This window comes from Chaetodon trifascialis, chromosome 11 (genome assembly GCF_039877785.1).
Source record: "Chaetodon trifascialis isolate fChaTrf1 chromosome 11, fChaTrf1.hap1, whole genome shotgun sequence".
Lineage (NCBI taxonomy): Eukaryota > Metazoa > Chordata > Actinopteri > Chaetodontiformes > Chaetodontidae > Chaetodon > Chaetodon trifascialis.
In genome coordinates this window covers 23,623,880-23,635,612 of record NC_092066.1, presented here as the reverse complement: position 1 = coordinate 23,635,612, position 11,733 = coordinate 23,623,880, and the positions used below count along the sequence as shown (strand labels likewise).

The 11,733-nt window shown below is 44.2% G+C and overlaps 1 protein-coding gene across 1 annotated transcript; it reads left to right on the top strand.

Moving 5' to 3' along the window:
* Window positions 1-1,698: 1,698 nt before the first annotated feature.
* On the top strand, window positions 1,699-8,778 carry LOC139339499 (major facilitator superfamily domain-containing protein 12-like). The gene is made up of 11 exons (XM_070975150.1): window positions 1,699-2,501; window positions 3,257-3,376; window positions 4,399-4,609; window positions 4,708-4,840; window positions 5,049-5,279; window positions 5,406-5,498; window positions 5,638-5,730; window positions 5,903-6,073; window positions 6,176-6,270; window positions 6,964-7,094; window positions 7,288-8,778. The coding sequence occupies exons 1-11, from the start codon at window positions 2,354-2,356 to the stop codon at window positions 7,329-7,331; spliced, it is 1,470 nt and encodes a 489-aa protein (XP_070831251.1). The 5' UTR covers window positions 1,699-2,353; the 3' UTR covers window positions 7,332-8,778.
* The last annotated feature ends 2,955 nt before the right edge of the window (window positions 8,779-11,733 follow it).

Below are 11,733 nucleotides of genomic sequence, written 5' to 3'. Positions count from 1 at the left end.
CTCAAAATGTTTTTTTTTTTAATAACTTGTATTTTAAATTTTCTGGGTTTTTTTTTTTTCCTCTTTCTCTCTGGGTTGGAGGGTGGAAAGGTGGATAACTCCATTAAAAAACAACCAAACAAAATAAAAACTGATCTTCATTCATGGAAATCCTGAACATTATAAACACCCCGCAGTGTTTGTTCATGCAGGCACGTGGATCTGACTGATGATTAGTTTCATCACAATAGTCTTCATGCTTTGATTGTGGTTCTGTCACAAAGTGGACGATCAGTTGACAGGAGAGAAAAAAAACTTACAGGATAAGATTAAACTTTTTAAAAACAGTTGTTAGTGCTTCACCCAATACTGAATCGCAAGATGGATAAAAGCTGAGATTCATTCAACCTTTATTTCACCTCGAAAGACCATTGGGGGGGGGTGTCCTCATTTACAGTGGTGTCGAGATACAGAACAACAGCTGACAATAAAACAGTTATATACAGAATAATAACATGCTATCAAGAAAACTATAAAAGTATAGGAAAAAATAGAAGAAATAAAAGATAAATACACTATTTAAAATAGTGCATCGTCGAGTTAAAAACATGTACAATCGATTAAAACTAGGTCTGAAATAAGGCCTTTGAACAGCTGCAGTAGCAGCACAGAGTCCACGTGTGAGGCCTTTTGCAGATTATTCCATGTATAAGGTGCACTGTAAAAAAATGATACTTTCCCAAATCCAGATCTAATCAATGAAGTGTAGAGCATCAGCCCATTCTGTGAGCGAGTGCCAAGGTTATGTGAGTTCAGATTTAAAAGGGATGAAATGCAGGGTGGAAACAACTGCATGAAAGCTTTATAGATGAATAAAACCAATGCTGGACTTGCCTTACAGCCAAAGCAGGCAGCTTTTTATAGATACTGTACAAATGTAGTTATTGATCGTCAGCAGTGATGGTCTGCTTCCAGACCTCTGATTTGTCCCCTACATTGTTGAGCAAATCGATCAACAAAGTGAACATTTGCTGATATGTAAATTGGCCCTAAACACGCAGTCCAGCTGAGGCTGATGGGAGTGTCATTAGTTTGCAGGTGTTTGGTCATACACCAAAGTGTTTGAATTAAAATGTGGACCTGACGATGGCACTGGAGGAAGTCCGAGCATCGCTAATGTTATTACAATCCAGCCTGAGGGGGACGTGAATTCCTCAACACATTCCATCCATCAAGACGCCTCATTCAGGACAACAGACAACATGTGTGCCTCTGTGTATGAATATGTACGTGTAAATGTTTGTGTGCCTGTGTGTATGTAATAGCGCGCGCCAGCCTGTGCTTTGACATCTATGTAACATAGACAGGACTGCATTTTTTGGAAAAAGACTGAATTCCTAATAGCAAATAGAAGGCGCCACCTGCTTTCTAAAGTTCCCTGAATTTGTTTGGGAGTCCAAGATTTGAAACTTTTCGTACCATCTTTAGTTCACTACGTAACAGCGGAAGTGAGTTGGGGATATCTCTCACAGTTCACATGAGTACATCCCCGATCTTTGACTGTCAGTCATGTGTCACGTGAGGAAGTTTACCCGTGAGGCTTCCGCTATTGGCTGAGAGGAGCGAGAATGGTTTCCTATTGGCCAACTTCTCAGGGTTATTTTGCTACATCATCATTGCCGGCCTGCGTTGTTATTTACATCTGGCACAATTCTTATTGCCAGATGTGCTTTGCGTTGGTCTACTGTCAGCAGAGGGTTCACGATGGAGCTGTTCGATGTTTTCCGGACTTAACATTAGACGCTGCTACGGCTGTACGAAATGTGCGAAGAATATGCACTGAAGAGGTGTCTGTCTAGTGTTGAGGTCAGTTTTAATGGGCTTCCGATTGTTTTCCAGGCATTTAAATGACTCCCGACAGAGAGTTGAGATACAACATCTGCCTTACGCTTCATACTCTTATTAGCTAGTTAAATATGGCGGAAAGGGAGAAATGCGGAGATGAAAAGCACTTTGTTCCGTTTCGGTTTTCATTCCTTTGATGCTCCTCCTCAGCTCTCCACTGTCACCTGATTACAAGAGGAAATTGACACCGCCATGAAAGGGAGAATGTTTTTGGTGTTTCTCCGGCGGGGCTGACACATAACTTTCTTGAGCGGACTAACATGAGGATATAAAGTCATAGCAAAGACAGTAACATGTGACAAAAGGGAACCGAAAACAGGTCTGTCGTCAATCAGCCCCGTTCAACTTCTCCCAGCGTAGAAAAAACCGTCTGACTTCAGCTTCTACTGCTGAAATTATTTGAACTCCGTCACTCCATCAGATGAAGGCGCGCGAGGAGACCTGAAGGGGTTTGTGTCCACGAGCCATCATGTCGGATTCACAGACGTCTCTGCCAGCGCTCACGAGGCTCAGCTATGCTGTGGGCCACTTTCTCAACGACCTGTGTGCCTCCATGTGGTTCACATACCTGCTGGTGTTCTACCACTCAGTGCTGGGATTCCAAAACACATATGCAGGTCTGTCTGTCTGTCTGTCTGTCTGCCTGCCTGCCTGCCTGCCTGCCTGTCTGTCTGTCTGCCTGCCTGCCTGTCTGTCTGTCTGTCTGCCTGCCTGCCTGCCTGCCTGCCTGCCTGTCTGTCTGCCTGCCTGCCTGCCTGCCTGCCTGTCTGTCTGCCTGCCTGCCTGCCTGTCTGTCTGTCTGCCTGCCTGCCTGCCTGCCTGCCTGTCTGTCTGCCTGCCTGCCTGCCTGCCTGCCTGCCTGTCTGCCTGCCTGTCTGTCTGTCTGTCTGTCTGTCTGTCTGCCTGTCTGTCTACCTGTCTGTCTGTCTGTCTGCCTGCCTGCCTGCCTGCCTGCCTGCCTGCCTGTCTGCCTGCCTGCCTGCCTGCCTGCCTGCCTGCCTGTCTGTCTGCCTGTCTGTCTGCCTGTCTGCCTGCCTGTCTGCCTGCCTGTCTGCCTGTCTGTCTACCTGTCTGTCTGCCTGTCTGCCTGTCCGTCATGGTCTGTACAGTCATACACATGTTGTGTGTATGTGATGTGTGTATTAGCATCTGGACAGTCCGGTGCTAACTCATTGTGAATTCTAATGTTCACTTCACAATGCTAAACAGACCGCATCGGTGGGAGACAGATTAAACTCTGTGCTGATACCATTCAGTTTACACCTGTGCTGTGTTTTTAACTGAGACTATTTCTGCGTCTTCATTTCCTGCAGTCTTATAAAGCTGAGCCATTTTCATCCTTGTCTCCGTCTCATGTCTACCTGTGATGCAGGTGTGTTGCTGCTTGTTGGCCAGATAGCTGATGCCATCTGCACGCCTCTCATTGGTTACGAGTCTGACCGGACCCCCGGCTGTGGAAACTATGGCAAGAGGAAGACGTGGCATTTAGTTGGTAAGTCAAATAGACAGTCAGGTGGACCATGTTACACTGTGGCTTCGCTTTACTGCCCCACGAGATTCAAAAATGATTTACCCTTCAACAATAAAGTGCAAATTCAGAGAGTTTGTGATCCACATACAAGATATTCTCATGGTGGCAGATATTCTCTGCCACCATGTTTTTCTGACTGTTTTTGTTTTACATTGATATGTGCTGATATTAATACCTGTTACATGCTCCGATGTATGTGATGTTTAAGGGTATTAGCAGTCTGTGAATGTTCTACTGAGAGCCAGAATCCTGCCTAATCAGAAAGGAACTGGTCCTTGTTTCTGTCGGTCAGCTGTTCTCTACAAGCTCTCGTAAAGAGCATTCATGTAACTTTTTATGAAACCGCTGTTTGGACTGTGCTCCCATACTGAACACTTGGCCTATATTTTATTGATCTCATTCAGGTCAGATCATGTTTTACAAGAGTGTGTAATGACCACTATCAGAAGGGGATACATGGGTGATCCAGAGGTGGTCCGTCCTCCATAGCAGAGTGACTTGATTAGTGCAAGCAGGCTAGTGATACAAACACAGGTACACAAGGAAAACTCAGATATAAACTGCCATACATAAAGGTCATGTGGTGTTAGGCTGAAGCTTTGGCCTCACAGTGGTCACCCTAACCCTAACCCTTCACTAAAAGTTAATTGTTCATTATTAACTAGGTAGTTAAAGCACACCTCACTGAAAAGTCCAGACTCTATGAACGTGCAAAATGTTTTTAAAATTATAGCTGCAGGACACAGGATATCTGCTGCTTCACTGAAAAGTCTGCTCTCAGTGATGTGGCCTGGAGGCGTCAAGTTTCCTCATCACGCTCACAGTATCTGCTGGTCCGCCCACACCTTTCCCTCTTCTGCAGAGGATATCATCCTGCAAAGCAAAGTTCAAGCAGCCGAGTGACGAGACAAGTTCTGCTCCACTGACCTGATGGAACACAGTGTGAAAGTCATTTTTTGTGCTCCTGTGTGTGTATTATCCAGGTACACTGAGCGTGCTGCTGTCCTTCGCCTTCATCTTCAACCAGTGTCTGGGCTGCAGCACTGCCACCCCTCAGTGGGCCAGCCTGACCTACTTCATCCCGTTCATCATTGTCTTTCAGTTCGGCTGGGCCGCCACCCAGATCTCCCACCTGTCTCTCATCCCAGAGCTGGTCACCTGTGAGCACGCTAAAGTAGAACTCACTGCGTACAGGTCTGCTTTATACACACATACAGTACACACAGCAACACACACACAGCAAGGTCATCTACAGATCCTGAATACGCAGCTTCTCCTGTGTGTCTGTGTAGGTATGCGTTCACAGTGATAGCCAACATCACAGTGTATGCAGTGGCTTACCTGCTGTTCCACGTCCAGGCCGGACAGGACGACGACCCGCTGCTCAGTGATGCACTCGGCCCAGCAGATGTCCCCATCTTCAGGGTGAGGAGGCATTCTGATCACATGACATGAGAGTGGGTGAAGCTACTGCTAAAGACCACTAGACTTTGATGGTGTACAGCAGCACATACCAGAGCCCTGGAAGCCGCCTCTGTTTCTGCATTTGTTCACTGGCTCTGAAACAGCCACAGCTTCCCGTCCGTCGGGGTTCAGTGCACCTTGACCTCTGCTCTGCTGTGTCTGATTCCAGAACCTGTCGCTGATTGTGCTGGGCATCGGCGCTCTCTTCTCCCTCTTCTTCCACCTGGGAACCAAAGAGCGGAGACCTGCAGCAGGAGGAGAGGGTGGAGGAGAGGAGGGGAGGAAGAGGACGGAGGAAGAAGAGGAGGAGGGGGAGCGGAAACCCCTGCTTTCTCGCCCTCAGACCTTCTCATCTCTTCTGCAGTGGAAATGTTGGCTGCAGCAGCCATCTTTTTACCAGGTGGGAAGATCCCAGCTCGATGGGACTGTGACCTGAACCTCACCTGCAGCTTCACCTGACACCATGTGACTGAAGATGTCTTTTCCACTGGCTGACAGATGTGTGTGTTCCTGTGTGTCTCTGTAGGTGGCCTTGCTCTACATGTCCACCAGGTTAATAGTCAATCTGTCCCAGACCTACATCTCAATGTATCTCATCAACACTCTGGGTCTGCCCAAGGTACCACCAAATCCTCACAGCCATTCTTTTTCACATTCATGTCACCAGTTCATGCCGAGCACACCGTCAGTGATATTCTGCATCCCTGCTGCATTCAGTCACTGTTTGTTCACTCCGTGTCTCTTTCTCCCTCCAACAGAAGTTCATCGCAACAATCCCATTGGTGATGTACCTGAGTGGCTTCCTGTCATCCTTCATCATGAAGCCTCTCAGTAAACGCATTGGAAAGTGTGTAAGTGAAACCTCACACCTGGCTCCAGACCTGGATAAGCTGCACGTGTGAAAGAGGCTTTATTTCCCCATTCAGCCTCTTCCAAGGACTGATGAGCTCCACCATGAACACACTTCAGCCAGAGTTAGATTTGGTGGTCACACACCGTGTTTCTCTCCTCTGATTGGTCCAGCTCACCTACTTCGTGGGCCTGCTCCTGATCCTGGCCTTCTCCTGCTGGGTGCTGCTGGATGACAGTATGGGTCAGCGGGTGTACGGGGCCGCTGTGCTGCTGGGGGCCGGCTCAGCCACGATCCTGGTCATATCGCTCGCCATGACCGCAGAGCTCATCGCCGATCAGACGGTAGGTGTGTGTGTGTGTGAAGGAGGTGTGATGTGAGCTTCACTGACGGCTGCCTTTTCCATCCTCATGTCTTTATCTTCATCTCTCCATCTCTCTCTGCAGCAAAGTGGAGCGTTTGTGTATGGAGCCATGAGTTTCACTGACAAGTTGGCTAATGGAGTGGCTGTGATGATCATTCAGGCCCTGTATCCGTGCCAGTGAGTACACACACACACACACACACTTCATTGAAATACACATAGTGTAAATGCATGTTTACTACGAATAAAACATCAGTTGACTAGTTCTGATGAGAGGACTGAATCTGCAGCCACGCTAGCAGCTCTGTGAGTCACAAAGGTGCTTTGAGCTAAATGCTAACATCATCATGCTAACAATGACAACCCAAAGTATTGGACAAATTAAGATGTTCAGCTAAAGATAGCGCTGGAAGAAAAGTCAGAGGATCACCAAAGTTATGACAGTTCGTCCTGAAGTAGACATGACTGTCTGTACAAAGTATTGTGGAAATACATTAAAAAGTTGGCGAGACGTTTCACTGAGAAACACAAATGTTACACCACCTGCATGGCTGACAGCAGCCGAATGATGACTAATGATGAGGACTACAAACCCTGTTAGAAAGCAGGTCTGTAGAATTTGAAAGATACAGGCAGAGAGGGTCTAACAAAAGGTGCTGTTGAATTGCATCATGGGAAATGTAGGATCCAGCATCTTTAGGGCTCGAGCCCCACTGAGGACTAAATGTCTGAACTCGACTTTGACCATTCCTGTTTTAATCAGCATTAAACAAGGTTTCCAGTGTGAATGTACTAAATCAGAATCTCAGTCTGAACCTGACGCTTTATCTCTTCAGCAGACTGTAAACTGTTGTTGTCTCTCTCTCTCAGCACTGTGACGTGCTGTCCAGCCTGTATGTGGTTCTATCATTACATCATGGTCACAGTAACAGGAGGCGTGGCAATCGTAGCAACTTTGGCACTGTGCTCCATCCTCATCTGGCCAATCAGGATCAGACCACGTGAGTCACGCAACTATACTAACAGTCTACTTTCTCACTCATAGCTGTTCATGTTGTTACTGCTTAGCTCTGATCCTCAGCTTAATTACTACTTTCCCTGTTTCTGTTTCTGTGTGTGTGTGTGTGTGTGTGTGTGTGTGTGTGTGTGTGTGTGTGTGTGTGTGTGTGTGTGTGTGTGTCTGTGTGTGTCCAGGTGGTCTGCCAGTCATCTCTGAAGATGAAACCAGAGTGAACTAACAGCCCCTCTCCCACACCAGGAAAACAAACGGTGGAGCAGTCTCCGCTGGACAGAAGAGCTTTCACTTTTGTTTCTTTTAAGATTCATTTTTAGGTTTTCAGGGGGTTTCGTGACCAGCTGCTCACTCACGCACTTAATGTAGCCCTTCTGCTAAAGTTACAGGAGTTACCAGGGAAACCAAAGGAACTCAGAAGGGAGATTTTTTTTAATTTATGCTTAACTGACAGGTGTAACCATTTTCAACCTAAATCTTGACATCATTTTCCAAAGGAAAAAAAAGGAATTTACTACGGGTTTAAACTGGAGCTGAAAGTCTATTGGTGTAAAATCAATCAACAGCTTTTTCTTTTTAACAATTTATTAATTTTATCAGTTTACAGTTTAGCAAAATGATGTTAACAGTACAAACGATAGCGATGACAAAGACAAGAGGAATACAAAAACAGGGTACAGGTAGATGGTTGCTAAAGAGAGCGACATAAAGCCCATTCATATGTTAGAATGACATGTGCACTGTAAGTGCACAGTGTACAGTAAAGCTCTGAGGATCAAGGCCAAAATAACTAAAATATAAATACAACCTTATCCACGAGCAAAAGGAAATAACATCCAAATTCAAATAAACCTTCATTCCATAAAAGAAACACACGTTATCAGAACTCAAAATACCAAAAAGGTCCATATGTCCACATAGTGCTGAGCAGACTTTAGCTCTCGAGATGCTGCGAAGGATCGACTTAATGAAAGCAGATTGTCTTATAGAAGTGATCCAGTCAAAGTGAATCTCAGTTTCTCAGTCTGAAGACAATCAGCAGCTACTTTCTAATCTTTAAAAAAGAAGGACAAAGAACGAGATCTTTGATCGCACAGATTCCTGTGAGCATCAGCAGGTTTGTTTGTTTGTTTTTATTGATTTTCTGTGTTATCTGACATTAGCTACAGGCTGGGGATCTGTAAAGTGTAGTGAAGCAGTCAGGAATGTCCATTTTACAGACCTTTGAAAAATTAAGATTGAAGACAGGCTTCAGGTTACGATAGATTTCAGTGAAACTTTCTGTCATTTCATGTCTGCTGTGTGAGACAATACAGAGCATGAGGGGAAAGACTGGAAACATATTGATATGTAGAGTTACCTCACATGATTGAGGCATCGACCCACCTCAAGTGGATCTCCAAGAGGGAGCCACGAAAGGACAACAAAGGGAAGCAGAAACAGTATGAGGTGCATTCAAGTGATCAAGCTCAGCAACACCAAAGACGGACCATTTTAAATCCAGTGTCCTCACAGCTGATGTCCTGACACTACTTGACAACATGAGCGAGTTAGTGGCGTTGATGTGACGGACAGCTAAATCCCAGAAATTCTCTCTCCTGGGTTTCAGAGTGGAATGCTTCATGAAAGGCTCATGCCACTAGATTTTGTTCCAGAGGACGAACCATTAAAAAGACACTACATCTACAGTCACACAGACTGAAAACTAACTCTGAGATCTGGACAGCGAAGAAGGGAGCAGTGGCTGTGTTTACACATGCACTTATCATGCACTTGGCATTCTGGGTAATTGATTTGCAGTTTCACCCTCTGCTGGGCTCATTTAAAGGGATACTGGGGGAACTGATGTTTGTGCCTCATTGCTGCAGATCATTTTGATAAAGCACTCTTATTTGGGTTTTGTCTCTCATGGAACGACTCATTATTCTGAGATTTTTTGTATTGTGATCATTTTTCACCTCTTCATAATCAGACCAAATGGGACGTAAAAACTATTTTTCTATAATCAAAAGAAACTTGAATAGCAGTATTGTATTGATAGAAGAACTTTAAAGGGATCAGCGCTCTAACGTGCAAACATAACGTGTGAATACTAAAATAAGGGAATCGGGCTGAGTTATGGGAGCAGGTATTCATGTTTGGCAGGAGCCGTGTTCAGTGGAAAAGATTCTTTTGTGATGTTTAAGCAACGCTCTGCCGGCATAATCTCTCATCCCAACTATGACTTTATGTTTGAACTACATTTTGATATATTTGATGATTGTGTGTGTGGTGGTGTTGTTTTCTAAAGAGACACTCATTAAACAGGTTTCATGAGGTGCCAGCAGCCAGCAGCGTGTCTGTGCGTCATTCACTCAGCTTTATGGAAAAAATGAAGCGCATCAACATGTGGTCAGACCATGAGAGGAAGAATTAAGACAATAAAGATTATTTTAAGCAAATGTGGTTGAGACGATCTTTGTTAACACAAAAATGACAATAGTTACATTTTCATGGCAACAGGGCTGCTGTTGTGTCAAAGTAGCTCATGAACAGTGATGTGACTCAAAGGGAAGTCATGTAAAATGAATATTGGTTGAGGCCATTATTGGACTTAAGAGTCTGGTTGTGTACCTACCTCACTTCATACTGCGAAGGTGACAAACGAATCAAAGCTGAGAGCTGCTGTCACTCAGGACGATCCTGACTCGTTAACTCATCACAGACTCTCCAGCATGCACACTTTATCAGAGCGTACTGATCTGATTTTCCATCAACCTGACAGTTCCACACAGTGGAAGCTGCTCTGAATGAACTCTTTCTTCTCACTGTCACTCATCCCAGGGTTGCATTAGAATGCTTAATCATTTATTGCAGAAGTCACACTTTGCTAATATTTCATCTCAGGTGTATTCAACACATCAGGCTGGGTGCACAGTCAGGTCAGGTAAAATGATCATGAGTATCCTGAAGATAAATAAAGACTTACTTGCTGCCCTTGTTTAATGTCATTGTATACAATATGCAGCTTGGATGTCTATTTCTGATGATGATGATACTGATTTGCTTTACTACACTTTAACATGTATTCCATGTCCGCCACAGTATCTTCTAAAACATGGGGATGTTGGACTTTTAAGCACATTTAACTTAGCTCTTTTAAATGTTAAGTCTTTGGCAGGCAAATCATTCTTAATCAATGACTTTATCATCAAGCACAAGCTTGATTTTATGTTTTTAACTGAAACTTGGTTAGGACAAGATAACGGCGCAGCAGTTCTCAATGAGTCAACCCCTCCGAATTTCAGTTTCATAAGTGAAGTAAGAATGCATAAGAGAGGAGGTGGAGTTGCCATTTTGTTTAATGATAGCATTCAATGCAAGAGAGTCTTTTATGATCAGTTTGAATCTTTTGAATATGTTGCCATTCAATCAAAGTCTCCCTGTCGATCAGTCTTCGTAACCATCTACAAGCCCCCAAAATACAATGCAAAGTTTTCTGATGAGTTTGCAGTATCTACTGTCTGTGGTTTGTATTGATTTTGACTGTGTTGTGTTAGTGGGTGACTTCAACATTCATGTTGATAATCTCAAAGATGGATGTGCTAAAGAACTTTTAAACATCCTGGATAATTTTGGCCTATCTCAGCACGTAACACATTCAACACATAACAAAGGGCATATATTAGATTTGGTTCTGATCATTACTGTGTGTCATTTAAAATGGCAACACCTGCTATTCTTAACAAAAGCGGAACAGAGGTAATCAAAAAGCGTTATATTAATGATAACACCTGTGCAGTCTTCACTCAGTCCTTTACACCATCAGCAACACTGCCCTCAGCTTCAACTGATGACCTTGTAAATAGTTTCAGTTCCAAAGTAATGACTTTTATTGACTCCATCGCCCCAGTTAAGACCAAAGTTTTTTCAGGAAGGAAAAAGGGACCTTGGAGAAGCACCACACTGGTCAAAGTCCAGAAAAGAGTCTGCAGACAGGCAGAGCGTAGGTGGCGAAAAACCAAACTCCAGGTTCATTATGAGATTTACAAAAACAGTCTCCACACCTATTACCATGAACTAAAGAAGGCAGGGCAAGCATCCTTCTCAGAGATTATCAACAGAAACTGTAATAATGCCCGCACTTTGTTTACTGTTGTGGATAGACTGATCTTAGTGCTGCCTTTGATACAGTTGATCAGGACATACTTCTTGACAGACTGGAAAAGTGGATGGGACTTACTGGCACCGTACTACACTGGTTCAAATCCGATTTACAAGATAGAGACTACTGTCAATTGGTGAGCATGTGTCTGAACGAAAAAAGATGATGTGTGGGGTGCCACAAGGGTCCATTCTCGGACCACTTCTTTTCAATATTTACATGTTGCCCCTAGGAGTATCATAATATTTCTTATCATACTTACGCAGATGATACACAACTTTATATTTCTGTGTCATCACATGACTACAGTCCCTTACTTTCACTGAGTGAGTGTATTCATCAAATCAATGAGTGGATGTGCCAGAATTTTCTTCAGCTTAATGCAGATAAGACAGAAGTGATTGTTTTTGGCCCCAAAAATGAAAGGTCAAAGATCAGTGCTCACCTTAACTCCATGTCACTGACAACAACAGATAAAGCCAGA

What these genes read in the sequence shown, in the direction of transcription:
- LOC139339499 (XM_070975150.1), top strand. Translation starts at nt 2,354, where the DNA reads ATGTCGGATTCACAGACGTCTCTGCCAGCGCTCACGAGGCTCAGCTAT. An exon ending in CAGATGTCCCCATCTTCAGG is followed by an intron (nt 4,841 to 5,048) that starts GTGAGGAGGCAT and finishes GTCTGATTCCAG; the next exon opens with AACCTGTCGCTGATTGTGCT. An exon ending in AGCTCATCGCCGATCAGACG is followed by an intron (nt 6,074 to 6,175) that starts GTAGGTGTGTGT and finishes CTCTCTCTGCAG; the next exon opens with CAAAGTGGAGCGTTTGTGTA.